Raw genomic sequence first — 26,989 nt, forward strand, 5'->3', positions numbered from 1 at the left:
GACTGAGGGCAGATTTGAACTCAGGAAGATGAGTCTTCCTGACTCCAGGCCCAGCACTCTGTGCACCATGGCGCCACCTGGCTGCCCCAAGACTGCAGAGAGAGGCCATGATTGCTCTGTGTTTTCATGGGTCCCAGGAAGGTCCTAGGACTGTAGTCCGTCTGCCTTCTAGGACCATGCTGCCTGGCCAATGTCCTCCTCATCCTCCCTCCACCTTCATCCCTGGTCACCCTCTTAATAGAGCCTTATTGTAGCTCTCCCTTCCCTTACTCAAAACCTCCAAGATCCCCGTTGGTTCAAGAAATTACGAAGACCAGAACATTGGCTGGAGGCATTTTTGGATCCATTTCAGAGAGGTCAGATCCATTCACCAACTCCCCATTCTAGTACGGCAAGGCTGACAAATGTCTCAGTTTGCTCAGCCTGAATCCCTTCCCCCGAGGCCGATTTACCAACCTGTTCTCTACAGGGATGGACAGAGAGCACACATTCTAGCTCCTTGCTTCTCCGGTACAAGCACGCTAGATGTCCTTGGGGGGGAGGTCCAAGGCCAGGCCCCCAAAGTCTGCTTCAAGCCATAATCACAGACTCTATAGCTGGGAGATATCTTCTTTGAGGCCACTACAAAGCCCATTTTCTGGCCTCTTCCAGAGCCCTCCCCTTCCCAAATGGCCATGGTCTGCTTGCTGGAGGAAAGCCCTTGACCTCCCTCCCACTCCCCTGACTAGGCCCCAGACATCCCTTCTCCCACTCCTGCTTCCCAGACTCTGGGCTTCTGAAGATCTGCCATCCTTGGAGACCTGGAAGGAAGCCCTTGGGCCCTCTAATCACCTGTCTTCTCTCCCCTCACCCCCATGCACTGATAATCTGCTTGAATTCTTTCTCCAGTGATTGGCATAGTCCCAACCCCTTTCACTTTCTACATGCCATTAATTTTGTTGTTTCAGTCCTGTCTGACTCTAGGTGAGCCCATTTCTTGGCAGGTGCTGGAGTGGTTTACCATTTCCTTTTCCAGTTCATTTCACACTTGAGGAAACTGACCCAAACAGATTGAAGTGACTTGCCCAGGGTCACACAGCTAGTGAGGGTCTGAGGTTAGATTTGAACTCAGGTCTTCCTGACTCTGAGCCCAGCACTCTATCCACTGAGGCACTTAGCTGCCCTTTCCATTAATACCGAGCCCCAGATCGCCGAAGAGTAAACCACCCCACTCTAAGGCCAGCAGTCTACTTCCTCATACCCGCCTCCTCAACACTCTCCCTCCCTGATCCCCTGTTCTAATCCAGATCCGCCAGCCCCTTCCACGATGCCCGCTAGAATACTTACTCCATAATTTACAGATGTGTTCTCACCTGGCTGCCGGCTTGCTCCTTCCATCCCCTGGCACTCACTGAGCTCTGGCTCCCCCCATGACCCTGCATCCTGCCACCCTTTCCAGCACTACTTAAGCTTCCCTCATATGCCTGACCTAGTGATGGAGGTGACAGAATCAGAACGGAAATCACTCCTCATCGTCGCTCCTAGACTCTCCCTTCACTGCTATCATCGGGAAGCCTCTCTTCCTATGACATCCACACTCTTCACATTTGTCACCCAGTCCAGATCTTGGTGGCCATTATCTACAGGCTCCCATCGTGTCTTTTCTTCCTCAGCAAGTCTGGTATCTGGTTCACAGTCCTCCTCCACGCCAATTTCTACCCTCAGGCTAAATGAGTTTGACATATATGGTGGCGTTCCCTCAAATACCCCAACTCCTCAATTCTTCCTCCTTCACTAAAAAAGCAAAATAAAAAACCAAAAGAGACAAGTGAATTTCCTTTTCTCCCCTTCTCTTCATCTTCCCTTCCTCTAATATCACCCCCCTCATTCATTCTCCCTTCACTCCAGTATCTGGCAAAGAGTTGCCCTTCTCCTTGCCGAGGCCAAGCCCCCTACATATCCCCTTGGTGTAATCCCCTCCAGTCTTTTTCATCACACTGCCCCTCCGGTCACCCCCACTCTCTCCAATCTAGTATCTCCCCATCTCCTGGCTTCTTCTCTGCTGTCTCCAAACATACCCAAGTCTCTCCTGTCCTTAAAAAACCCTAATTCCTCTCATCCCACTGTTATCCTATATCTCTCCCCTTCTTGCATAAATTTATAACAGCTGTCTGCATCTCCACACCCTCCCTTCTCATTCTTCTAACCCTCTGCCATCTGGCTTCAGATCTCACTGTTTAACTGAAATTTCTCTCTTCAAAGTTACCAACAATAGCTTAATTGTTAAATCAGAATGAATTTTCCTTGATTCCTCATCCTTCCTGACTTCTCTGCAGCCTTTGGCCCTGTGGGTCACCTTCTCCCTCTTTGGGTTTCTGCGACACTGATATTTCTCTCTCCTGGTTCTCCTCCTGTCTGACCGATCCTCCTCTGTCTCCTCTGATGGATTTTCATTGTGTCAATCCTGCTAACCACGAGTGTCGCCCAAGGCTCTGTTCTGGGTCCTCTTGTCTTCTGTTTCCACATCCTTGCAGTGACCTTATCTCTGAGTTCAATTATCACTGAGTTCAGTAATCTCTATGCTGATGGATTCCAGATCTACATATCCAGGCCTAGTCTCTCTCCCGAGCACCAGCTCTTCAACAACTACTTTTCAGACATTTTGACCAGGATGGTTCATAGACGCCTTAAACTCAACATTTCCAAAATAGAACTTATTATCTTCCCCTCCCCTCCAAATCTTATTATTTCTATCTCCGTAACATTCTCCTATACACGTTCCCTTCTATTTACAGAGCCCCCATCCAGCCCAGGGTCTCATCACCACTTCAAAAATCTTTTAAATTAAATTTTATTTTATTTTCAGGTTTGCATTCTCTCCTACCCACCCTTCACTGGGGGGAAAAAATCCACCTCTGTTACTAACATGTATAGCCAAGTAAAACAAATTCCCAAACGGGCCATTTAAAAAAAACATTTCTCCATCTACTCTCTGACCCCATCGCTTCTTTATCAGGATGTGGGTAGCAGGTTTCATCACAGTTGCTCAAGGTGGTAGTTGACCACTGGATTCATCAGAGTTCCTGAGTCTCTCAGACGTGTTTGTCTCTCGTCTTCTTATCCAAATTGTTCTCCTTCCTTGCCTCGTGAATGCACTATTTCAATAGCCTGCTGGTGAGTCCCCCTGCCTCAATCAAGAAAGTCTCTCTCTGCGCCAGTCCGGCGTCCTCCACTCAGCGGTCAAAGTGACCTTCCTAAAGCAGGGATCCGACCGCGTCACACCACCGTGGGGCTCTCTGTCGCTTCCAGGATCAAATATCAAGTCCTTGGTTTGACACTTAAAAGTTCTCCTTCTTCCTTTTCCAGACTTCTCACACACTACTCTCCCCGCCCCGCCCAATTATATCTACATCTATATCTATGTAGACATGTAGATCTATATCTACTGGGCTTCCTCGAAGTTCATCACATATCTACATTACTTACTGCATCTCCCACCACCAGACCGTTGCACTGGCTGTTCCCCACATATTCCTTCCTCTCAATTGGAAAAGGAAGTATGACATGGTGGATAGGACACTGGACGTGGACTTAGGAAGACTTGGGTTCAAATCCTAACTCAGATACTTACTAGCTGTATGACCTTGGGCAAGTCACAGCTTCAGTACGGGTCTCAGATTCCTCAACTGTAAAATGAGAAGGTTGTACTTGATGGACTTCTCAGATCCCAGCTCTAAGTCTGAGAATCTAAAAACCTTTCCGAATTCTTCTCTTTCTTCAAGGCCTGGTTCGGACGCCATCTCTTCCAAAATGCCTGCCCTGATACTTCCACTGAATATTTTCTCTCTCTTAATATTTCCTTATTTATTCTTTGTCCCTGTTCATTCTTCTTTGTATTTATATGTATAGTTTTTGTATACCCGCTTCCAAGTAGAATGCAAGGTCCTCGACAGCGAGGTTTTGTCCATTTTACTGTTTCCTCGGCACCTGGCAGAATGATTTGTACAGACTAGATGCTTAACGAATGCTTATTGAACTAAATTCTATCTTCTGACTTCAAATCCAGCGCTGACTTAAGATAATGATGATAATAACAATAGCTAATATTTACGAAGTACTTCCTATGTGCCATGTACTGTGCTAAGCACTTTATAAATATTATCTTATTTGATCTTACAACAAGCCTGGGATGTAGGTGCTATTATTATCCCCATTTTACAGTTGAGCAAACTAAGGCAAACATAAGTTAAATGATTTGCCAGAGTTACACAGCTATGTGTCAGATGGAGAATTTGAATTCAGGTCTTCCTAACTCCAGGCCCCATGCTCTATCCACTGCGCCCTCTAGCTGCCCCCAAGACCACTGCCTCTGGAATCTGAGGACCTGGATTTGAATTCTACCATTTGACATTTAACTATTGACCTTGTATTACTTAAACTCCCTAGCCCTCAGGTCCTTCATCTGTAAAATGAGAAGGGGTAGGAGCAGCTAGGTAGTACAACGGATATAGCACCAGCCCTGGAGTCAAGAGGAGCTGAGTTCAAATCTAGCCTCTGACACTTGACACTTACTAGTTATGTGACCCTGGTCACTTAAATCTGATTGCCTCACCAAAAAAAAGGGAGAAGGGGTCCTATGAATATATACTTCAAGTTAAAAGAGGTAAGAAGACTTATTTTTGTTTTTAAACATGGTGGTGGTTGTTTTTTTCTCCTGGTTTAGTCCTGTGATTTCACTGGTTAGAGAAATCCAAGTGAGGAGGCTCCCTCTACTAATGTGGATGAACCTTTGCCTGCTCTGCGCCTTAAAGGTAACAGAGCTCCCCAATCACTGAAAGATTGCCCAAGATCTCACAATCGAGGTGTGACCGACACGGAATTTGAACTCAGGTCTTACTGAATCATAGGCTGCCCCTCATTTTTAGTGAGATCACACCAAAAACCACAGACCCATTAGAAGGAAGCTTCTTGAGGGCCTGGCCTATTATTGTGCCTAGCCTGAAGTGCATAACCAGTGCTTTAACTACTTCCTGTTCGTTCATACACCTATGCATTCACTTATTCAGCTAAAGATCTGATATCTCTGTCCTGATCTACATCTGGCCACTGGACCCAGACGGCTCTGGAGGAGAAAGTGAGGCTGGTGACCTTGCACAGCCCTGCCTCACTGAAATTCAATTCACTTGTATGTCATGGCATCACCTCCCTGATATCATGGTCCTCTTCCAGAATGAAGGACAGACAACAACAATAAAGCTTTGAAATTACTGTTAGAAAGGAAGGACGCCAAGTCACATTAGGTAGATGGCTACACTGTGTGTGCTAAGAACAGGGGAAGGTCACATGGGCCACGTTTCTGCAGCTTTTTTGGTGAAAATCTTAAGAGAGATCCTGTGAACCAGAAAGTGGCCGTCCCCAGGGAAGAAGGATTTCACACGGAGCCCCTTTAAGCAGCAAGTGTGCCCCGAGGGCAGATACCAACATAAAACTTTCCTGGGGCTAAAGAGAGGGGCAGTGAGAAAGAGAACCTCAGCCTGGGGAGACGGAGGTCCAGGTCCCCTGCTTTGTCATGTGACAGTGTGGGTAACCCTCATTCCCTTGCTGGAAACCCGAAGCGCTCCAGGGACCTTCCCACTCTGTTCTCTAAGGTCCAAATGATCTCAATGAGTTGGAGTTGAGCCCCCAGGATCAAAGGCCTGGTGAAACATATCTAAAAGGGAATCTACTCTGAATATCCCAGACAAGAGAAGTCTGGAGGTAGCCCATCCCTTCTTTCGATATCAGGAAGCTTTAATCTGCCCCTTTGCCACTCCCCCCATCGCTCCTGGTTCTGCCCTCAGGCTGAGCAGATTAAGGATTGTCCCTCCAACACATGAAATACTTTAGGACCACTGACATTTGCCCCACAATGTCTCTAAGTGAATGTGTCTCCCATTTCCGACATTCTGTGCGGCACCTAGAGCAGTAGGGGAAGTCTGACTGGGGCCCCTGGACCCTGGTGGGACAGCCTTGGAAGAATAGGATGGGGCTCTGCCTTCACTGGCATTTCCATCTTTTGTCAGCTCTTCATGGTAGGGTCCAGATGGATGAAGGATGCAGGCCTACTGCCACCTTGTGACGGCCATGAGGAAATAGCCCATGAAGTCAAGAGCCTTCCTCTCCTCAGTTCCCCGGTCCCAAACCTGCAGCCTTTGCACTCACAGCAAATTCCCAACCCCAAGAGCAGCCATCCTGGCCATGGGGAGTGACTGAGAATCTGCCATCTCATAAGACAGCTCCCTGAAGCTGTTGGATGGGGCCAGTGTTCTGGTTCTTTCTGTCTCTTTGGGCAGGAAGACACCCCGCCCCTGCTCAGACTGAGGGACCAAATGGCAGAGACCCAGGCACCAGCTGACCTGGGCTTCAGTCTTGCCAACTGACCACGGAGGTCACTGCACATTGGTTCTGAGGGCCGGGTATTATTTTCCAGATATGGGAGCCAGGGAACAGAAAGTATATTCCTAATGCCCCATTTGATTTAAGAGGGCAGTAGAACCTTCATCTCTCCCACTTCTACTCCTCAGCACATCAACACCGGACTTCCTTTGCTGGGTCTCTGTGTCTAACAAAAGCCACCAACTCAATAGGGAAGACCACATGAGCCTCTGAGAAGAAAGATCCAGCTGTTTCTCCGTCATCTCCTCTTAGATGGTTGACTTTAACCCCTAGTGCTCCTAATACTGCCAGCAAAGGGCAGATTCTGGCCTTTCCAAGGGTTTACTCCTCAATTCTAGGATTGTCAGGGGTCATCCATTAGACTTCGAGGTTCTTGAGATCAAGGACTCTTTGTGCCTGGAAAGTGCTTAATAAATGTTAGTTGACTGATCAGGGTTGAAGGCACAGTATAAGGCTCTTATTTTAATACACTGGAGGTGATCCCTTATTTTTGATGCCGTATACTTATCACCAAAGCTGTCAACAGGAGCAAAAGTGACCAGTGGGAGACATTTGTGCACCTACTCGTGCCATGATTTTCGTTGTTGTTCAGTCATGTCTGATGCCTCGTGACCCCATTTGAGGTTTTCTTGGCAGAGCAACTAGGGCGGTTTGCCATTTCCTTCCCCAGCTCATTTTACAGATGAGGAAACTGAGGCAAACAGGGTGAAGTGACTTGCCCGGGGCCGCACGGCTAGTATGAGTCTGAGGCCGGATTTGAAATGCGTCTTTGGGACGTCAGGCTGGGTGCTCTATGCACTACAGCGCCACCTGGCGGCCCTAACACACTATAACACAGCAGGTCTAAGGCAAGGATCAAGTGGTGATCCGCCCCCCCCCATCAGAAAACTATCAGGAATCCACAATTAGAGGTAAGAGGCAAAACCTTCTATCAAACCAGTACGTCCTAGACAATCAGCACGACTCCAGCCTCTGAGTCTCCCAAACAGGCCGAGGAAGCCGAGAAACCCGGGGAACTGCACAGCCCTTCCGCCGCTAGGCCGGCATCCCGGCTAGAGGGCCGCTGGGTGCTTCACTGCGGAAGAAAACCAGAGCAGGAGCTATCGCTGCAATTATTCAGAGGATCTAAGGGCACCAACGAGCCCGAGCGTCCAGAGGACGACGAACGACCTGGGGAGATGTCAGAGGAGCTTCAGCCGAAGGAAATGAAGTTTAGCTTGGAAAAGACTCAGGAGATACGAGGGAAACTTAGATTTGATTTAAGGAAAAAAGGCTCCTGATTTTGAACGAGCGTCCAAAAGTCAAACAGGCAGCTTTGGGACGTCCTCCTTGAAGGTCAAGAAGTGACAGGTGGCCCACCTGACAGGTGGTCACCGTGAAGATTCCCTTGGGTGCAGACTGGGCCGAGAGCTGCAGAGATCCCTGTCAGCTCTCAGATCCTCCGACTGCATGAGTGAGGGTCCGAGCTCACCATCACATGATGAGGCTGGAGATTAGAGGGGTCAAACACAGGACCCACCGCTGCCTGTGGCCTGCAGCCCACAGCGCTCCAGAGGGCGCTGATCCAGATTCAGATGAAAATGGGAAACAGTTAGCAAAACAAGCAAAAAGGCAATAAAACACAGCTAATAGTAGATTTTAAAACTAAGTCACTATGCAGGCCTCAGCGATCCTTATGTGCGGGGTAGTGGCAAAACCTCAAAAGGCCCCTCTTAGTGACCCAGACAACTCTCTGAGATTTTCAGTTCCCCATGGAAATATGTTTGGCAAGTGAGAGAGAGAGAGAGAGAGAGTGTGTGTGAGAGTGTGTATGAGTGTGTGTGAGTGTGTGTGTGTGTAATGGGGACTGTCACGGGGGCAGGAGGACAAAGTGTGAGTGCCCATCACCCCACTGCTGCAACCCCTCCATGCCCTCTTCCCTAAGACCCCTGCCAGTCCTCAGTGAGGGGCAGCTGGGGAAGGGCTGCCCCTCCCGCCCTTCAGGGACATAGCAGGAGCCGACCACCAAGCCCCGTGACCCTGAATCCTGGGGTCTCCTCACAAGCCCTGGCCCACCCACCTCCAGGAAGCCCTCCTCCCCTCACTGTCCCAGGAAGGACGGACAAAGGCACTGGGGGGAGGTGTGGATGCTGGTTCTACAACATTTATTAAAACGATGCAGCAGACACACTCGGGAGGGGCTCAGGTGCTCTTCACATAGATCTTGGGGGGCTGCCAGCCCTCAGGGGCCTGCTTCAAGCCCGCTTTCTTCCACAAACGCTTCAGGTCCTTCTCAAACCTAATCTGTGAGGGGAGCAAGAGGAGAGAAGGGTGAGTGAGGGCAGAGCTGCAGCACATCCCCCCAAACCCCACAAACTCTCCTGCTGCCCCGAAACCCCAGGGGAGGAGATCACAGACAAAAACAGAAGCAGCTGCAGACGGCCTCCCTCGGACGGTGTCGGGGCCCTTACGGGGGACACTGGTCCAGGAGTGGGAAGGCCCAACCTCCAGGGGCATCGCAAGGAGAGGCAGCCAGGGTAATGGAGGCAGAAAGAGGCAGGGCTACAAAGGGCATCAGAGATCACCTAATTGGAAACTGCTGTTTCACAGACGGGAAAGCGAGGCCCACCCACTTGGCCAAGGCCACACTGGGGCCGCTACATTCAATCCCACAGAGGACAAGGCCTGGGGGGGTGCCAGGGCTCACCTGCTTCCGCTTCCTTCTCCCTTCTCGGACCTTCCGCCGCAAGAACCGCGTCCTCTTCACCAGCTTACGGTATTTGTGGTGGTTCATCTTTCGGCGGCGGATCTTCAGCACGTTCTTGCAGTGCACCATGGGGATCCTGCGGGAACCTCCTTCCCCCAGCTCCTCCCCATTCTTGGCCTCACTTGGCGGACAGTCATAGAGCAAGGCCAGGCTCACGGCTCCAGGTCTGGGACCAGGGACGGGGACCTCAGGCTTGGGGAGCAAGTATCGAACGGTGAGCCAGCTCTCCAGGGGGCTGATGGACATCTTCCTGGGAACCAGCATCTCCTCCAGCTCTGGATCTCTGCGGGCCTGGGGCTGGGAGGCTGGCCCGTTCCTGCCTGCTGGCCAGGTAGTGTAACAGCAACGCTTGGCCACAAAGACCTGAGGGGGCCTCGTGGGGCCCGGCTTCGACAGATCTCGGACTGCAAGGAAGGAGAGCCCGATCACAGTGGAAGGGAAGGCCCAGGCAGTGACCAGGGGATTCAGGGCTACTTTCCAAAGGCCTTCGTGGGCTCAGCATCTACCAGGCCAGGGGCACATTGTAGAGGATGACTGTCTAGGGGGTCTACCCACTGCTGAAGCCCAAGAGGCAGATCTGTCCCAAGCCTCCAGGCTGGGGCTGGAAAGGAGAGATAACACTGGGGCCCGGGAGGGCGGGGCTGGCAGACTATTTGCCCTCCCAAAAGTTCATCTTCCTTGAGCACACAATGCAGAGTGAAGCCTTGCACAGAGATGGGCCCCCAAGGCCAACCCACAGCAACACGGAACAGGAAACAGCAGCCTCCTCCTGCATCCCTCCACCCGCGGGTCATCTAAGCTGACCAGAGGGTCTTCTCCTTGGCCAGTGAGGGGCAGACCCAATGCAGACTTGGGAGCCGCGGGGCATCACCTTCGATACCATTCCCTGAGCCAGTCCAGGGGCAGCCCGAGCCCACCCACAAAACAGGCTCTTACCTGCCCAGGGCAAGGCCCTAGTTAGCTGAGAGGTCACTCGAGCCAGAAACATGGTGTTTGGGTCTGTCCTCCTAGGGCGAGCCTCAGGAGGGCTGCAAAACAAGGCTTTATTCATTCACCAAAACTTTATTAAGGTGCCCTGGGGTAACTGTACAGAGCAGTTATCTAGTGGGGGGGGGGCGAATAGATAAGACCTGGGCCCTAATCACAAAAATCCCTAGGATCTCTGGGGAACCCAACACAAACATGGGTAATGACAACAGCCTCCATTTATACTGCCCCTCCCAGTGCTTTACAGACACTATCTCATTCTATCCACAAACTCTAGGAGCTCTGGGGAGGTACCAGGTGCCACTGAGGCAGCTCAAAACACTTCCTGCAAGAAAAAGATCACAGAAGGATGCAGGTGGGGCCAGAGGGCCTGGGTTCAAATCCTGCCCAACACTTATTCCCTATAAGACCTTGTACCTGAGTCAGTTAATGTCTTAGAGCCTCTGTGAGGTGAGGAGTCAGGCTAGTGACCCCAAAGGTCAGAGGCTGGCACCTCCTCAGAGGAGGCTGCCAGGATAAGGCTCCCTGGGGCAACAGAGCAGCCTCTGGACAAATCATGTAATGTTAGAGTCGGAACGGACCGGCCCTTTGTCCAACCCACCCCCCCAAAGGATCTCACCCCCACCCTAGGGGCTTGATTCAGCCTCTGCCTGAAACCTCCAGGACCCTGTCGGGCTCATTCCCGGAGTCAGCTTCATCTGCCCCTTCTCAGCTCCTCCCCATGGCTCTGGGCTCTGGAGGCTGGCAGAAGGACTGCGATGGTCTCGAGTCTCCTCCCAGGCTTCTACCCAAGTGAAACATCCCCAACCCCTCCAACCCATTCTCACTGAGCGCCAGAGGTACAGACTTGAGTTCAAATCCAGCCTCAGCCATTTCCTTTGCTGAATCACCCTGGACAAGTCACTTCATTTCAGTGGACCTCTGACAACGACTGTAAAGCACTTTAACACAGTGCCGGTACACAGCAGGTGCTACATAAATGTTGGCTATTATTATTAGTATTAAGATATTCTCATAGGACACAGACTAGAGCTGTCCGGCTCCCCACAACCCTTCAAAGACGGATAACACTGATGAAGACGATCTTCCGGGCTGAGTGGGGGGCGCTGCCTGGGTAGTCCCCTCTACCCCTCCCCCAGCCCCACAACAGGAGGGTGGGGTCTAAACTTCGTGCCTGCCCCAGCGGGGAGCCCCAGCCCAGATCTCCAAGGTCTTTTCATGCTGATCCCCTGGCTTTCCTTATTTGGGGGGGGAGGCACATGGCCACCTCCTCCGCGAAGGCTGCCCGGATGGCAGGAGGACCCTCACCGTTTTTCTTCTGCCCCCCCCCCCAATCTGGGCAGGCTGAGGAAGAGGGATGAGAGGAGGGTGGGAGAGGGAGGGGGGAAGAGGGAGGGGAGGGGACCCCTCCAAAACGCCGCCGCCCCACCCCTAGAGCCCCTCCCCAGCCGCAGGCCGCCCCCTCTTTCTTAAACCTGCCCCTCCCGCCTCCAGCCCCCGCCTCAGAGTTGTGACTCCCCGCTCCCAACAACCCCTCTGGGCTCAGACCGCCGGACACTCTCCCCAAACTTACCATCCTGCCGCCTCTTCCAAGGCACTTCCGGGTTCCTCGGAGAAACAGGCCCGCCGGAAGCTGCGGCCCAAAGGTTCCGCAGCACAAAGGTTCCCAGGAGCCGCCCCGATGGCGCAGCGCCCTCGCGCGGCCAGGCCTAGAGAAACCCAGAAGAGAAGCCCCGCAGCGCCCCTCGCGGCCAGACCCGGAGAAACATCACGCGGAGCTCCCAGAGGCCAACTGGGAGACCCAGCAGAGCGCCTCCCTGCGGCAGGGCCTGGAGACACGCAGCAGGTGCTGCCCAGAACTCTGCTGCCTGGCTCATATCCAGTCAAAATCAGGACTGAGTGTAGGGATAGCTCCAGAGTTCAGCGTCAGCCTAGGTCAGGGTCAAGCTGTGCTCAGTTAACGGCCAGGTCAGGATCAGTGGGGCACTGAGGTCAGTTTTCAGTGTCAAGTCAGTCTAGGGCTTGGGTCAGGACTCAGTCTAGGATTGGACTTAAGCTCATGGCTGAGTCTGGGGGTCTGGTTATAGGCTCTGGTGGGGGCTGAGGTCAAGGTTCAGGCTGGGGCTGGTTTGGAGGACAGTGTCAGGGTCAGAACTCAGCCTGTGACCGCAGGAAAATCTCACACAAGATCTGGGGTCAGGGCACAGGGTCAGCCCGCAGCCAAGGTAGAAGCTCAGAGTTAAGATGGTGGCAGGGTTTAGTGTGGGGTCCAAGTCATGATTCAGACCATGACTGGGGCCAAAGCTGTCTGTCTGTGGCTGCATCAGGGATTATGCTAAGGTTAAGGCTTAGTTAGGCTAGACCTGGGGCCAAGGTCAAGGACCCTGGGCCAGGGTCCAGTCTGACCCCAGTCTCCAGTCTGGAGTCAAGGCTTAGGTCCAGGCTGAGGTCCATGACCCAGTATGGGACAAAGATTGAGGCTCAGGCTAGGATCAGGGTCCAGGGTCAGAGCTTGCTTGGGGACTGAGGTCAGGGATGATCCCAGGGTTAGCGTCCAACTTGGGGCTCACTTTGAGGCTGAAGCAAGGACCTGAAGGGGGTATACTAGGGCAAGGGGAAACCTCTGAGTAATGTTGGTTGGAAGGAGAATAGGGACTAGTTGTTAATAACTGGACCTTAGAGACAAGGCCCAAAGCCCTCCAAGATTTATGTAAGGAGCCCCTGGTACAGAGAAGAAAGCCATGGTCTGCAAACCAGAAGCCCCACCACTAACATCCTGTATGTGCCTCAGTTTCCTCCTCTGTATTAGAGGAACAAGCCAGTCCATCTTCCCTCCTGGGACTTTTTGTGATAGGGGGAGGGAGCAGTCATGATCATTGTAAATGATTGCTTTTGGAACTTGGAGAGGGTCACAGGCCTAGACAGATCAGTCCTGGGAGGCAAGCCCAGCCTCAATTCAGCAACCCCTGGGTGCGGTTCTGAATTCCCAAGAAAATCCAATATTAAGAGAAGGAGGCTAGAAAACAGCCTCAGTCCAGGGCAGAGGCCCTAGAGCCAAAACCCACCCCCTTCCAATGATTTTTTTGGGCCATGTCAAAATATAGCATTACATATGCTTCACAGCAATTCTATCAGGCAAGTACTGCTGCTATTCCCATTTTACAGATGAGGAAACTGAGAGAGTGAGAGCGCTTAAGGAACCTGCAATTAGTAAAGTGTTCTTCCTGACTCCAAGTCTAGCATTCTCTCCACCTGGCTTGTACAGGGCAGAAGAGGTAGCACCAGGCTAGGCCCACACCTGCTTCACAAGATTACCTTCTATTAACTTTCTTGCAACTTTAAATATTGAAAAAACTGACTCAGAGTTCAAATTTGTACCGGAAAAAAACGAACAACACATTTCCTTTTTTTTTTTTAATAAGGGTCTCTCAAGTACCCTAAACCCAGAGGTTGATGGGATATGTATGGGGGGGACGGGGGCAGGGGGAACACTAGGGCCTGGGGGATGAGAGAGTGAGTGAGGGGGCTAAGATAAAGATGGAGCCAGGGAGTGGAAGGCTCTGGGGAGTGAATGACTCCATGGAGTTGTGGGATTCAGTGGGTAAGGGGGTGGGTGGGGCCAAAGGATTAATGGGGCCCCCAGCAGGGTGGGGGCAGCCAGTACTACCAGGGGACCACCTCTCCTTTCCAGTTCAGGAAGGCCCCATGGTCCTTTTCTCTGACATTGGCCAAGACATTGAGAATCCCGGGGATGATCTCCTTTAATTGCAGGGGAGCCTGGGAAGAGCCAGAAGGAAATAACAATGAAAATGTTGTTATTGTTGTTGTTCAGTTGTATCCAACTCTTTGTGACCCCGTCGAGGGTTTTCTTGGCAAAGGTGCTGGAGGAAACTGAAGCAAACAAGGTTAAGTGACTTGCCCAGGGTCACACAGCTACTAAGTGTCTGAAGCTGGATTTGAACTCCCAAAGTTAGATCTTTTATGCAGGCATGAGCTATATTCTACTGCTTCAAAGGGAGTCTCTGGAGAGAAGCAGCAGGTGCCAAATTCTGATATAATCAGGAAAAATCCAGAGTCAGGGCACGAGTCATCAAAGGAAAAATGATTTAGGGGAAGGCTCTAAAATTGAACCTCATCCATTTAAAACCAGAGGGGAGGCTCCAGGTCATAACACAAGTTTGGTGTAATTATGTAAACCCACTGTCTGTGGGTGGACTCTCATCAGAGCCTAACTACTGCAGGGCCACCAAGCCCCACAAAGCTTCTACCACCAAAGGGCCTTGCTTCTGAACCCCAATAAAGGCAAAAGCCTGACTCTTCCTCCATACTTCCCAATCAGTCCGTCCACCCTTAGGTCCCTCCTCCTTTCTCCTTTTAACGTGTTCAGGGTACCAGGAGAGCATGTGGACCGCCCACCCAGGAGCCCCTCGTTCTCATTGTCTGACCAGCTCACACATTTCCCGGATGAGACCTTTCCTACCGCTCTGCACACAAGTCATTTCTGGTCATAGTCCACAACCTGCTTCTACTTATTAATAACAAATGATAAGTAATAATAACTAAATTTCTATTTCTACACATTATCTCATCCTATGAGGATGGTGCTGTTATTATCCCCATTTTACAGATGAGGAAACTGATTTGACCCAGCGAGTTAGTGCCTGAGGCAGAATTTGAACTCAGGTCTTCCCAACCCCAAGTCCAACACTTTATCCACTGCCCCATTCAGCCCTCCATTGTCCTTTGGACCCCTTGAAATACTGATTATATGGGGAAGATAGTATTCCACTCTTCTTGTGGCTTATGGCTCTCCTGACCTTTCAAAACTCAGAAGGTTGGAGACTCCACTCCCTTCACCTAAAACATGAAAGAACAAACGGGACAGTGGCCCATTTCTTAGAGCTCCATGGCCTCAGAGGGGACAGAGTCCCAAAGGCTTGAATACTGATGGATTTTGAGGTCAGCCCAGTTGGCCCCATACCCATGAACAAGGCATGACCTTTGGGAGCACCTTTCTGGACCCAGGTCAGCCAAAGCAGACATGGGAAATCAGCGGGCAGTCGTGCCTCGTCTGGGAGTGCACTGGGTGGCACCAACCATATGTAGGAGTGGAGCTAAATTAGGAGTCTACTTCTCCCCTTGGAGACCCAGCTAGGACAGGGGAGAATGGACCTCCCTCTTGCTATGGGGTCAGAAAGAGTCAGACATGACTGGAACGACCGAACGACAAAGGTGCATCTCTTGTTGGTTTATGTTTGAACCTCGGTAGTTAATGGTTTATAGATGAATTCCTCTGTCCCCTTCGCTTCACAATCATGCCTGCAGGAGGCCACCCAGGATGGAGGGCCTTTTTGCATTTTCCTTAGGTTCATGGGTTGCTATAGCCACAGAATTCAACACCTAGTGATCAGTCTATACGTGTGATGTTGAGTTTCTCCCCATACAGCCAGGCTGGTGCTCGGACAGCAGACACAATCTGTCACAGGGACCATACTCAAAGATTTCTAGCCAGGTAGGACCCACTGGAGCTTCTAACGCACTGGTGGAAAATTGGAGACCCCGGAGTCACCTCCATGGTGACATAGTGCCCAATGAGACCTCAGAGGACACCATTCATGGAGCAAGACTCTCAGTGGCTTCACTAAAAGGTGGTTCCCCAAATTGGCCACCAGATTTTGGATGTGGTCTGAGCAGGACAGAGAATAGAGAGACTCTCATCCCCTGCCTCGTTCTGGTCACACTACCTCTCTCTCTCTTTTTTTTTTTTTTGTTAGGTAATGGGGCTCAGTGACTTGCCCAGGATCACACAGCTAGTAAGTGTTATGTGTCTGAGGCCAGATTTGAACTCAGGTCTTCCTGAATCCAGGGCCAGTGCTCTATCTACTGCACCACCGAGCTGCCCCCACACTATCTCTCTTAAAATCCCATCAATTTCCTCGGGTTCCATACTGCACAGTTAACTTATATTGAGTCTGTGAGTGTATGCCCAGACCTGTGATTTCATCAGAGTCGGGAGCTCCCAGGTGAGGAAATTCTCTCTTTACCAATGGTCCATGAACACTTAAAAAAACCAAACAAAACTGAAAACCCTATTTTAATATAATTGGCCTCCTTTGTAATCCTATGTATTTAATTCTATGCATTTTAAAACATAGTTCTGGGAAGGGGTCCAAAGGCTTCACCAGACTGCCCAAGGGGTCCATGAGGAGAAAAAGTTAACTCCTGATTTATCAGTTCAGATCAATAACTGTTCTGCAGCTCACAATCTTAAGAGTTTCCTGGAGCATTGAGTGGTTCAATACCTTGTCTGGGGTCTCTCCCTCCTACTCCCATTCTTTTTCCCAAGAACTTATTAAGGGGTGGGGAACTGAATCCAAATTTTACAGAACAAATTTCAAATTTCAAAAAAGTCAAGAGGCCGCACTTAAGGATCTAGAAGGCCACGTGGTTCCCTCAAGGCTGCAGGGTCCCCACCTTTGGACTCTATCTTGGTCTCACTATCTTGTACTTGGGTGGCAGATTTTTTTTTCCTAATCCAAGTACTACTTTTCATCTCTATGAAACGGGATCTTCTTAGATTTGACCCATCCTTCTAGCCTGTTGAATTATTTTTAGATCCAGACTTCCTCCTCCAACATGTTAGCTTAAACACTCAGCTTCATCCCCTTGGGAAAGTCATTTCCCTCTTTTGGCCTCAGTTTCCCCATCAGTAAAATGAAGAGGTTGGATCAGATGGCCTTTGTGGAGCTTTCCAACTCCCCACTTAGGGTGCTATGATCTTATGTCATCTGTGAGTGTGACATGGATATGATTTATGCCTTCATTCAAAGCATTTAACAATGGCAGGGCCAAGGTCAAATCTCTGGTCCTCTCATGTCTCCTGCTCCTTCCACCCTTAGCTTCCTGCTCCCTAACTCCCCATCCTCATTTCCTAGCCAGTCTACAGTAGATAATTTACCCAAATCATCTTCACAGGGCAAAGTGATGGCTCTTTAAGCCTCTATATGTCTTGCCACTGCCCTGCCCCCCAGCTCTCTCCATCTCAGACTCAGCACCCACCAGCTGCAAAGACATCAGGCTGAGACAAAGAGGTCAGATCAAGCTCAGCCACGTGTTGGAAGCAGAGGTTCCCAGGATGGAGCCTGGGAGGTGGGAGCTGCCAGCAGCAAATGCCTCTGGAGATGCTATGCTCTTCATGGAATTCCCAAAGCAAAGCCCAAAGGCGTAGACCTCTGGACCAGGCAATTGGTGATGAACAGCAGTACTGGCTGTCAGAGACCCTGGGTAGATAGGATGGGGGGAAATGATAGGGCTGAGCTCTCCCTGCCTAAATCCACTGGGTGTGAGATGCGGTGGTCACTCACCTTGCTCCCCCCCATGTCCGTCTTGACCCAGCCTGGTTCCAGGGACATGCAGAGGATCCCATCTGATATCAGGTCAGCTGCGAGGCAGCAGGTGATCATATTGAGGGCCGTCTGGGAGAAGAGAATTGCAGACACTCAGCATCTCGGAGCTGGGGGGAACCTCAGGAGGCCAAACCAACCCTCATACCCCAGAAAAGCGGGCATCCAGGCGTGGGGGAGCCCACTCCCTCCCTAGGCATCCCCTTCCACTTTGGGACAGCTCTACATGGGAGGGGAATCCTGCTGACATCCAACCAAAACTGGCTGCTTTGCGACCTCCTCCCAAATGGGATCAGGAGAACATGACTGAAACCACTGAACAGCAACCAAACAGTGGCACTCCAAACTGAACCCAGAACTTGAGACATGAAGAAAGAAGGAAAAAACAAATTAACAAAGCAGTTATTAAGTGCTGTTATTGTTCAGTCGTGTCTGACTCTTCGCGACCCTCTAGATTATATTATCCAATGGGTTTTCTTGGCAGAGATACTGGAGTGGTTTGCCATTTCCTCCTCCAGCTCATTTTACAGATGAGGAAACTGAGGCCAACAGGGTTCAGTGACTTGCCCAGGGTCACACAACTAGTAAGAGTCTGAGGCCAGATTTGAACTCTGGGGGGCAGCTAGGTGGCCCAGTGGATAGAGCTCCAGCCTTGGAGTCAGAAAGACCTGAGTTCAAATCTGGCCTCAGACACTTAACATTCAACTAGCTATGTGACCCTGGGCAAGTCATTTAACCCCAATTGCCTCACAAAAAAAAAAAGGTATGACAGATTTGAACTCTGGTCTTCTTGCCTCCAGGCCTAGTGCTGAGTCACCTAGCTTCCATTAATGCTTACTATGTGTGAAATGGGCAGCTAGAAGGTGCAGTGGACAGAGAGCCAGGCCTGAGGTCAGGAAGACTCATCTTTCTGAGTTCAAATCCAGCCTCAGACATTTACTAGCTGTGTGACCCTGGGCAAGTCACTGAGAGTTGGACATGACTGAAATGATTCAACAACAAATATTGTGTGACCCTAGGCAAGTCATTTAACTCTGTTTGCCTCAGTTTCCTCATCTGTAAAATGAGCTGGAGAAGGAAATGGCAAACTACTCCGGTATCTCCGCTAAGAAAACCCCAAATGGGGTCATGAAGAGTCAGACATGACTGCAAATGACCAAATACGAGAACCTTGAATGCAAATTTAATTCAAGGTCCTAGGAGCAGCTAGGGGCTCTTAACCTGAGTCTACAAACCATAGATTCCAAGGGGTCCATGAGCTTGAATGAGGGAAATAAAAAGACTTCTCACTGAAATTTACCATAATATAGGCAACAAAATAAAATGTGAAGGAGTCCATAGACCTCACTGGACTGCCAAAGATGTCAGGACAGAAAGTTTCGAATCCCTGCCCTAGACTGGAAGCTCCATGAGGACAGGGACAGGACCCAGTCTTATCCAAACTTTGTACCTTCCTTGCAGCCAGCACCATTTTTAGGACACAGTAGGAACCTAATCAGCATTTGATTGAGTAAATGAATGTAAGAATAAATGAAAGAATGAGCAGGAAGGTGCCTAAGGGAATCCTCCACTCAGCTGCCAAAATAATTTTCCTAAAGTCCAGATGGGCCTGTGTCACACCTATCCCCCTCAATAACTCCAGTGGCTCCCTATTACTTCCAGAAACAAAAATAATAGCCCCTGGCATTCAAAGCCCTTCACAACTTGGCCTCATCCTTCCTTTCTTCCCCTTCTCTCCCACCCCCCACATATTCTAATCCAGACACTGGCTTCCTTAAGGTTCAGCACACACTACCCTCGGTCTCACACCTTCCTGCCTTTTTGACAGCTGTCCCAGATGCCTGAGACGTTCTCTCCCCTCATCTCTGACTTGGCTTCTTTCAAGACATCTCCTAGAGGAGGCCTTTCCTGGTCCTTCCTGGTCTTCCCAAACCTCCCACCCCCAACATTACTTCCCATTTACACTGTAAATATCTGTACATACACGGTTACTTGCATGCAGTCTCCCCCATCAGACTGTAAGTGCATTGAGAACAGGGATGTCTTCTGTCTTTCATTGTATCTGCGGAGCTTAGCACGGTACCTGGCGCATACTGAACTCTTAATAAATGTTTGGTGACTGACTGGCTGACTGACTTTACCCTCCACCTCTCTCTCCCCCCCCTTCTTTCTCTCCCCTTTCTCTTTCTCCCTTTCTCTCTTCTCTCTCCTCTCTCTCCTTTCCCTCTCTCTTCTCTCCCCTCCACCTCTCTCTCTATCTCTCCCTTCTTTCTCTCACCTTTCTCTCTTCTCTCTCCTCTCTCTTTTCCTTCTCTCTCCTCTCCCCTCCCCCTCTGTCCCTCTCTCTCTCTCTCTCTCTCTCTCTCTCTCTCTCTCTCTCTCTCTCTCTCTCTCTCTCCCCCTGGTTCTCCTCCCACCTATCTGAATGCTGCTTCTCTGTCTTCTTTGCTGGAGCCTTCTCCAGATCATGCTCTTTACCAGTGCTCCATCCTGGGCCCTCTTCTCTTCTCCCCCTATGCTACTTCACTGGATGATCTCATCAGCTCCCATGGATTTAATGACCATCTCTATGCTGATGAGCTGCTTCAATCTCTCCACTGACCTCCTATCTCACATCTCCAACTGCCTTTCAGACATCTTGAGCTAAGATGTCTAGGAGACATCTTAAACTTAATATGTCCAAAGCAGAATTAATCTTTCCCCTAACCACTCCCCCCTCCTACCTTCCCTATTACTGGAGAGGGCAGCACCCTCCTCCCAGTTCCCCAGACTCACAACCCGGGAGTCATCCTGGACCCCTCAGTCTCTCTCTCGCCCCCACATCCAAGCTGTTGTCAAGGTCTGTCAATGCCGCCTTTGCAGCATCTCTCGAATACTCTGCCATCTCTCCTCTGACGCTGCCCCTCCCCTGGTCCAGGCCCTGGCCACCTCACACCTGGATTAGTGCAATAGCTGAGGGGGGCTTTGCCTGCCTCAAGCTTCTTTCCTTCTTCAATGCATCCTCATTCAGCCAAAATGCAGGAATGACCAAGCCGCTCCCTTACTCAATAAACTGCAGCGGCTCCCCACTATCTCCAGGGACAAATACAAAATACTCTGTGTTTGGCATCCCAAGCCAGCCAGCCTTCTTACACCTTACCCCTCTCCACATCCTCTTGGATCCTTTGACACCGGTATCCTGGTTGTTCCAGGAACCAGACACTCCATCTTTCAGCTCTGGGCATTTTCTCTGGCTGTTCTCCATGCCTGGAATGTTCTTTACTCCTCATCTCCACCTACTGACCCCTCTGGCTTTCTTTAAGTCCCAGTTAAAAACCCCTTCTACATGAAGCCTTCCTCAACTTCTCTTAATTTCAATGCCCTCCCTCTGGTCATTATTTCCTGTTAATCCCGTCTAGAACTTGATTTTATATATGTTTGCATGTTGTCCTCCCCATTAAATTGTAAGCTCCTTGAGGACAGGAACTGTCTTTTGTATCCCCAGCACTTAATACAGCGCTCAGCACATAGTAGGTGCTTAATAAATGTTTATTGATTGCTTGAGTTAGTAGATATACTCCTAAACATTAACAGCTTGGGATCATCATTGCTCAATGTATTCAATGATACCACCATATAGTCTAATATTTTTTATAAAGGTGAGAAAAATGAATTACCATTTTTGAAGCAAAAAAAAATTTCTATTAAATCAATTACAACTGTCAAGCTAGTTAGATCTTCTGCTCTGTGTGTCGTATTTTAAAAACAAATTAATTAAACAGAAAAAGGAACTCATTTTTTGCCTGCGAAACCTAGGAGAGCTTAAAAAGAACAATCCCTTCTTGAGAATGTTTGACAGATTTTTGACTTAGAGACCGCTTTATTTCTATCCAATCTTGAGATCTTTCACAGGGAAAGAATTCACTTTAATGCCAGAAGCATTGTGACAGTTTAAAGAATAGTGTGTTTTTTATAGTACTGAGTAGAAGGCCTAGCATTAAATAAGATTTTAAGGTCCCCACATCCCCAGGAGGTGGGTGCTACAATTATTCCCATTTTACAGATAAAGAAACTGGGGTGAAGTGACTTGGTCAGGGTCACATAATTAGTAAAGTGTCAGAGGCAGGATTTATAATCAAGGCTTCCTGACTTTCGGTTTGGCTTTGTATCCATGGCCCCCAGCAACCCCTGTTTTGATGCAGGTAACTTGATGAAGAATTAAAACCCCTACTGTTCATCTTTATCATCTTCTAATCATAAAGGCAACTTAGATCTTGGGAGTTTGAATTTCACACAAATACACATTTTAAGGCATAAGAGTAAGAGGAGAATAAGTTATATAATTAACTTTTATGACCTTTAATAGTTTCATGATCTTTTATGTCTAGGAACTGTGTTTCCAAAGACAGCCAGTTTCCCTACCCTTTGAATTTCATTGTCTGCCTCAAATTTTAAGTTTCTGGTGAATGGAGGACAATATTTTGCTATGTTTTATCTAATGTGGGCTTTTTTTTATCCCATGTTATCAATCTGAGATAAGCAATTATGTTGCTTTCAAAAGCACCAATAACTTAAAATATACACACATAATAAAATAAATTCAACATCTGGGACAAAGGGAGCAATAATTAGAAATACAGTCCATTAAGGTGAAAATAAAAGACCTAGAGACATATAGAGTATGCTTGTAGATTCTCTTCCATAGGTATTTGACAGATATGTGGAATGTGTGTGAAATATCACATCGAAGGTCATCCTTTTTAATTCACTGGGATGCTTGATGAAATTTAATTGTTATTAAAGTAAACAGAGAAATAGAAAAAAGCATTTGATATAGGAAAAAAAAGAAAAGAAAAATAATCCAGACCCCATCTGAAGGAGGTTGATGAGTTTGGGGTTGGTTTTTTGTTTTTGTTTTTGTTTTTTGCCTTTTTAAAAAATCAAAGTATTTATTTATTTATTTATTTATTTATTTTTAGTTTTCAACATTCACTTCCATAAGATTTTGAGTTCTAAATTTTCTCTCCCTTCCTCCCCACCCCCTTCCCTAAGACGTTGCAATCTGTTAGAGGCTATACATATACATTGATTTTACAGTTTTTAAGCCCTAAAAGAAGAGTGAATTAGGAATGAGTGTTCGTGAGGTATGGTGAAGTCTTAACTCTGGAATCAAACCCCTTAGCTCTGGGTTCAAATCCCACCACTGAGGCTTAGGGCCTATGTGACCTTGGGTAAATCACCTAACCTTCCTGGACCTCAGTCTCCTCATCTGCAAAATGAATGGACTGAACTCAATAGACTGTGAGATTAGTTATGTGGTGCAGTGAATAGAGCACTATGTCTGGAGTTAGAAAGATCTGAGTTCAAATCCAGCCTCAGACCCTCCTAGCTGTGCAACTTTGAGCAAGCTGCTTAGCCTCTATCTGCCTCGGTTTCCTCAACTGTAAAATGGGTATGATAACAGCACTTTGTAGGATTGTTGTGAGAATCAAGTGAGATAATATTTTTAACGTGTTTAGCACAGCTGCTGGCATATAGTAGGTACCTAATAACTGTTTCCTTTCTTCTAGCTCTAAATTCAGGATTACATTTACATTGTGATTTACGGTTTTAATCTCAGTTGAGTCTCACAACCACCTTGGGAGGTGGGTACTCGGAGACTTATTTGCCTTATTTACGTGCATCTATGGCACGAAAGGTGAGGTGATTTGCCCATGGTCAGTGAGGTAGTGAGTAACAGACTGGAACCCAGGTCCTCTAATGCCAGAGCTAGGCTTTGACTCGGTAAGTGTAGGAAGTGGGGATTTGAACTCAGGTCTTCCTGACTCCAAATTCCATCCAATTATCAGCTAGTCTGGCTGAGTCCCTACTTTCGAGGTGTTTACACTCTCCAGGGCGAATACAACAGGTATACGAGGAAGTAAATGCAAAGTGTGCACAAAGTCTTTCAAGAGGGAGAGTCTCCTGAAGGAATTGAGAAAGTGGGCATTGATGGGAGTTAGGAACAATTGAGAGGAAGACAGGTGATGAGGGAGAGCCGCCCCCACCCCCCCAGTCATGAGCAGCAGCAGGTGCAAGGCTTCTGGGGTCTCCGCCAGCCCCTGCGGAGTCTCCACTGTGGCTGCTGAACCAGGTGGGACTGCCGGACTGCAAGGTCAGAGCGCTTTGCTCTGGGTCCTGCCGCGCCCCTGTGTTGCCACAGGCCCAGCCCCGGCCCCCTTACCTTGGCCATCCTATACGGGTACACTTCCTCGGATTTCTTGTTCTGACTGAAGAGCTGCATAGAGGCGCTTTGGGATGACACGTTGATGATGGCGGCCCGGTGAATGCCCATGACGACGTCTTGGTACGCAGCCTTCCTCAGGAGGGGGAGAAACGCCTTGGGGAGGTGGGAAGGGGTGAACACTCAGAATGCCTGCCGTTGCTCAGCCGATTTCAGTCGTGTCCGACCCTTCTTGACCCAACTCGGGGTTTTCTTGGCAGAGATACTGGAGTGGTTTGCCATTTCTTTCTCCAGCTCATTTTACAGATGAGGAAACCGAGGCAAACAAGGCAGAGTGACTTTCCCAGGGTCACACAGCTAATACGTATCTGAGGAAGCATTTGAACTCAGGTCTTCTTGAGTGGACCTACTTCTTATTCCTCAGTGGCTATGTGCCTTTAGGCTTTCAATTTTTTAAAAATGAGAAAATTGAAGCCCATAGAGTCGGACTCAACAATGTCTCTAGGTCACTACCAGGCTCCTTTGAGCCAGCACCTCAGAGGCAGCTCCTTCCTCTTACAGAGTCCAGGCAGACGGCCCAACTCAGGGGAAGAATATGATATATGATGACGGGTTCCACTAAAAATAGTAGGGAACATGCTAATTGCTTTTTGAGGTTTACAAAATACTTTAAAATATTATCTGACAAGGACCCTGGGAGGGAGACCCTGAGTTCAAATCCTGGCCATTTACTGCCTATGTGACCTTGGGTAAGTCACTATCCTGAGTTTCCATTTCCTCATCTACAAAATTAAGGGGCTGGTATGAGTAGTCTCTAAGTCAGGGGTTCAATCGTAACCACTATTTGTGCCCTGGGCTCCATGGGCAGTCAGTATGGAGCTCTTCTCAGAACCATGCTTTTAAGTACATTTAAAAAAAAATACAGAGTTAATGAAAATAAGGTTATGATTGTTTTTTCCCCATTCTAGTTCATGAACTGCCTGAAATTTGTCCATAGACCTGGAGTTAAGAACCCTTGGTCTAGGAGCTCCATGAGTTAATGATGTGTTAACCCAGGGTCACACAACTAAGTGTCTGAGGCTGGATTTGAACCTTTGCCTTGGAGATCATAGGGGCAGCTAGGTGGTACAGTGAGTAGAGCTCTGGGCCTGGAGTCAGGAAGACTTGAGTTCAACACTTACTAGCAGTGTGACCCTGGGCAAGTCACTTAACTCTGTTCACCTCAGGTTTCCTCATCTGTAAAATGCGCTGGAGAAGAAAATATTGCCAAGAAAACCCTAAATGAGGTCACAGAGAGTTAGACATGACTGAAAAATGGCTGAACAACAATTTAGAGATGACACAAATACAGATTTAGAGCTAGAAGGACCCCAAAGGTAATCTAGTCTAACTCCTCTCTCAATTTTCAGATGAGGAAACTGAGGCTTGGAGAAATTTCTTCCTAAAAAGAAACTTATTCTAAGGCCTAACTTGTCTGAGAAGGCCTTAGAGAAACTTATTCTAAGGACTCTAAGGCCAGTGGTTCTAGCTAGTATACTGCACTGGCCCGTAAAAGTTGTAGGAAGGAAGGGAATAAGCATTTATCAAGCGTCTACTGTAAGCACTTTACAAATATTATCTCATTTGACCCTCACAATTACCCTGGAAGGGAGGTGCTGTATTATCCCCACTTTACAATTGAGGAAACAGAGGTAGACACAGATGAAGCAACTTGCCCTCCCTTGAGCACCCCCCAGCTCAAGAAGCATCCATTGCTCCTGACTGCCTCTAAGATGAAGTAACAACTTCTGATCAGTATTTAAAGCCCTTCACAACATGGCTCTGGCCAACTTTTCTAGGTTTATTGAGACTTACTCTACCCCAAGCAGTCTGTGTTCCAGCCAAGCTGGCCTGCTTCCTGTCCTCACCTATACCATTCCATTTCCCACCTCTGAGACTTTGCATAGGCTGATGCCATGCCTACAATGCCATCCTTCCTCACTTCTACCCCTTCCTTCGAGGCTCAGCTCAAGCACCACCTCCTCCCTGGAAACTCCTTTGTGTATATTTTGTACTTATTTATCTGTGTGACCCGTTGCCCTCCGCCACACAGAATGTAAACTCTTGGAAGGAAGGGCACCATAACCTCGGTGTGCCTGACACATTTGCTTAACAAACACTGGCTGAATAAATGATTAAATGAAGGGGCAGCCGCCTAACTCTCTGTCCTGCCCTGCCTGACCCAGGGGCCCGGTCTGCCTCACCTTGCTGACCATGAGTTGGGCCACCGTGTTGGTCTCATAGAGGTCTAGCATATCCTGGGCCGTGACGCTGTCCAGGGTGGCAACCCTGTTGATGCCTGCATTGTTGATGAGGCAGTTCAGGCCCTGTTCCCCCACCAAGGCCTCCGTTTCTTGTGTGGCCTTCTTGATGCTGTTTTCACACAGGATGTCTAGGGTGGAGAGGGGAGCAGAGGAAGAAGGATGGAGGAGGGGATTCAAGGGAAGGCAGTGTTCACTGAGCAAGGGGGCAGTTGACCAAGCGAAATTGTTGGGGAGCTAGAGAAATCCAGGGAGTGGAGATTAAAACAGCCCAGGCAGGGGAATTGAAGCCAGGCAGTGGGCCTGGGGGAATCCATGCTGTGGACAGCTGGGGAGACATAGTCAAGCAGTAAAACTATAGGACAGCAGACAGAACACGTAAAGGCAGTCAGACATTATGTTGGGAGGGCCTGTGGTACTTTACTGGAACTTGAGCCAGGGTGCCCAACCATGGGGGACCTCTTCTGTGACCCTCATTCCTAACCCAGACACTCACCCAACTGTAGGACTCTGAGATTCTGATGCTGCTTTTTCAGATGCTGGAGTTCCTGGAGAGGGAAATAAGCATTTATTAAACACCAGGACCTATGCTGAGCATTTTACAATTATTTCTTTTCGGCTTTGCAAAACTATCTACACACACACACACACACACACACACACACACAGGGGGAGTATATACATACATATATATGTTGTTGAATTTTCAGTCATATCTGGCTCCTCATGACCCCATTTGGGGTTTTCTTGCCAGAGATGCTGGAGTGGTTTGCCATTTCCTTCTCCAGCTCATTTTGCAGATGAGGAAACTGAGGCAAACAGGGTGAAATGACTTGCCCAGGGTCATACAGCTAGTAAGTGCCTGCGGCCATATTTGAACTCAGGAAGATTGTGTGTGTGTGTGTGTGTGTGTGTGTGTGTGTGTGTGTGTGTGTGT

At 48.9% G+C, this 26,989-nt stretch overlaps 2 protein-coding genes across 3 annotated transcripts in view; both read right to left on the reverse strand.

Moving 5' to 3' along the window:
• Window positions 1-8,541: 8,541 nt before the first annotated feature.
• Window positions 8,542-11,760, reverse strand: AURKAIP1 (aurora kinase A interacting protein 1). 2 transcript variants are annotated; one of them, XM_027855405.1, is made up of 4 exons: window positions 11,721-11,760; window positions 10,097-10,188; window positions 9,101-9,564; window positions 8,542-8,697 (listed from the first exon to the last, which is right to left on the reverse strand). In XM_027855405.1, the coding sequence occupies exons 2-4, from the start codon at window positions 10,146-10,148 to the stop codon at window positions 8,596-8,598; spliced, it is 618 nt and encodes a 205-aa protein (XP_027711206.1). In that variant the 5' UTR covers window positions 10,149-10,188; window positions 11,721-11,760; the 3' UTR covers window positions 8,542-8,595. The 2 variants fall into 2 exon arrangements, with proteins under 2 accessions (XP_027711206.1, XP_027711205.1); XM_027855404.1 differs by lacking the exon at window positions 11,721-11,760 and having other exon boundaries at window positions 10,097-10,748.
• Window positions 11,761-13,810: 2,050 nt separating this feature from the next.
• LOC114038167 (C-factor-like) overlaps window positions 13,811-26,989 on the reverse strand; it is a 20,366-nt gene continuing 7,187 nt past the window's right edge. Inside the window, exons 2-6 of the mRNA XM_027855335.1 lie at window positions 26,549-26,600; window positions 25,996-26,183; window positions 23,753-23,908; window positions 17,512-17,622; window positions 13,811-13,924 (exon numbers count right to left, since the gene is read on the reverse strand). Coding sequence (XP_027711136.1) covers window positions 13,811-13,924; window positions 17,512-17,622; window positions 23,753-23,908; window positions 25,996-26,183; window positions 26,549-26,600 — 621 coding nt within the window. The remainder of the gene's footprint in view (window positions 13,925-17,511; window positions 17,623-23,752; window positions 23,909-25,995; window positions 26,184-26,548; window positions 26,601-26,989) is intronic.

Source organism: Vombatus ursinus, unplaced genomic scaffold (genome assembly GCF_900497805.2).
Source record: "Vombatus ursinus unplaced genomic scaffold, bare-nosed wombat genome assembly UNPS02010822.1, whole genome shotgun sequence".
Lineage (NCBI taxonomy): Eukaryota > Metazoa > Chordata > Mammalia > Diprotodontia > Vombatidae > Vombatus > Vombatus ursinus.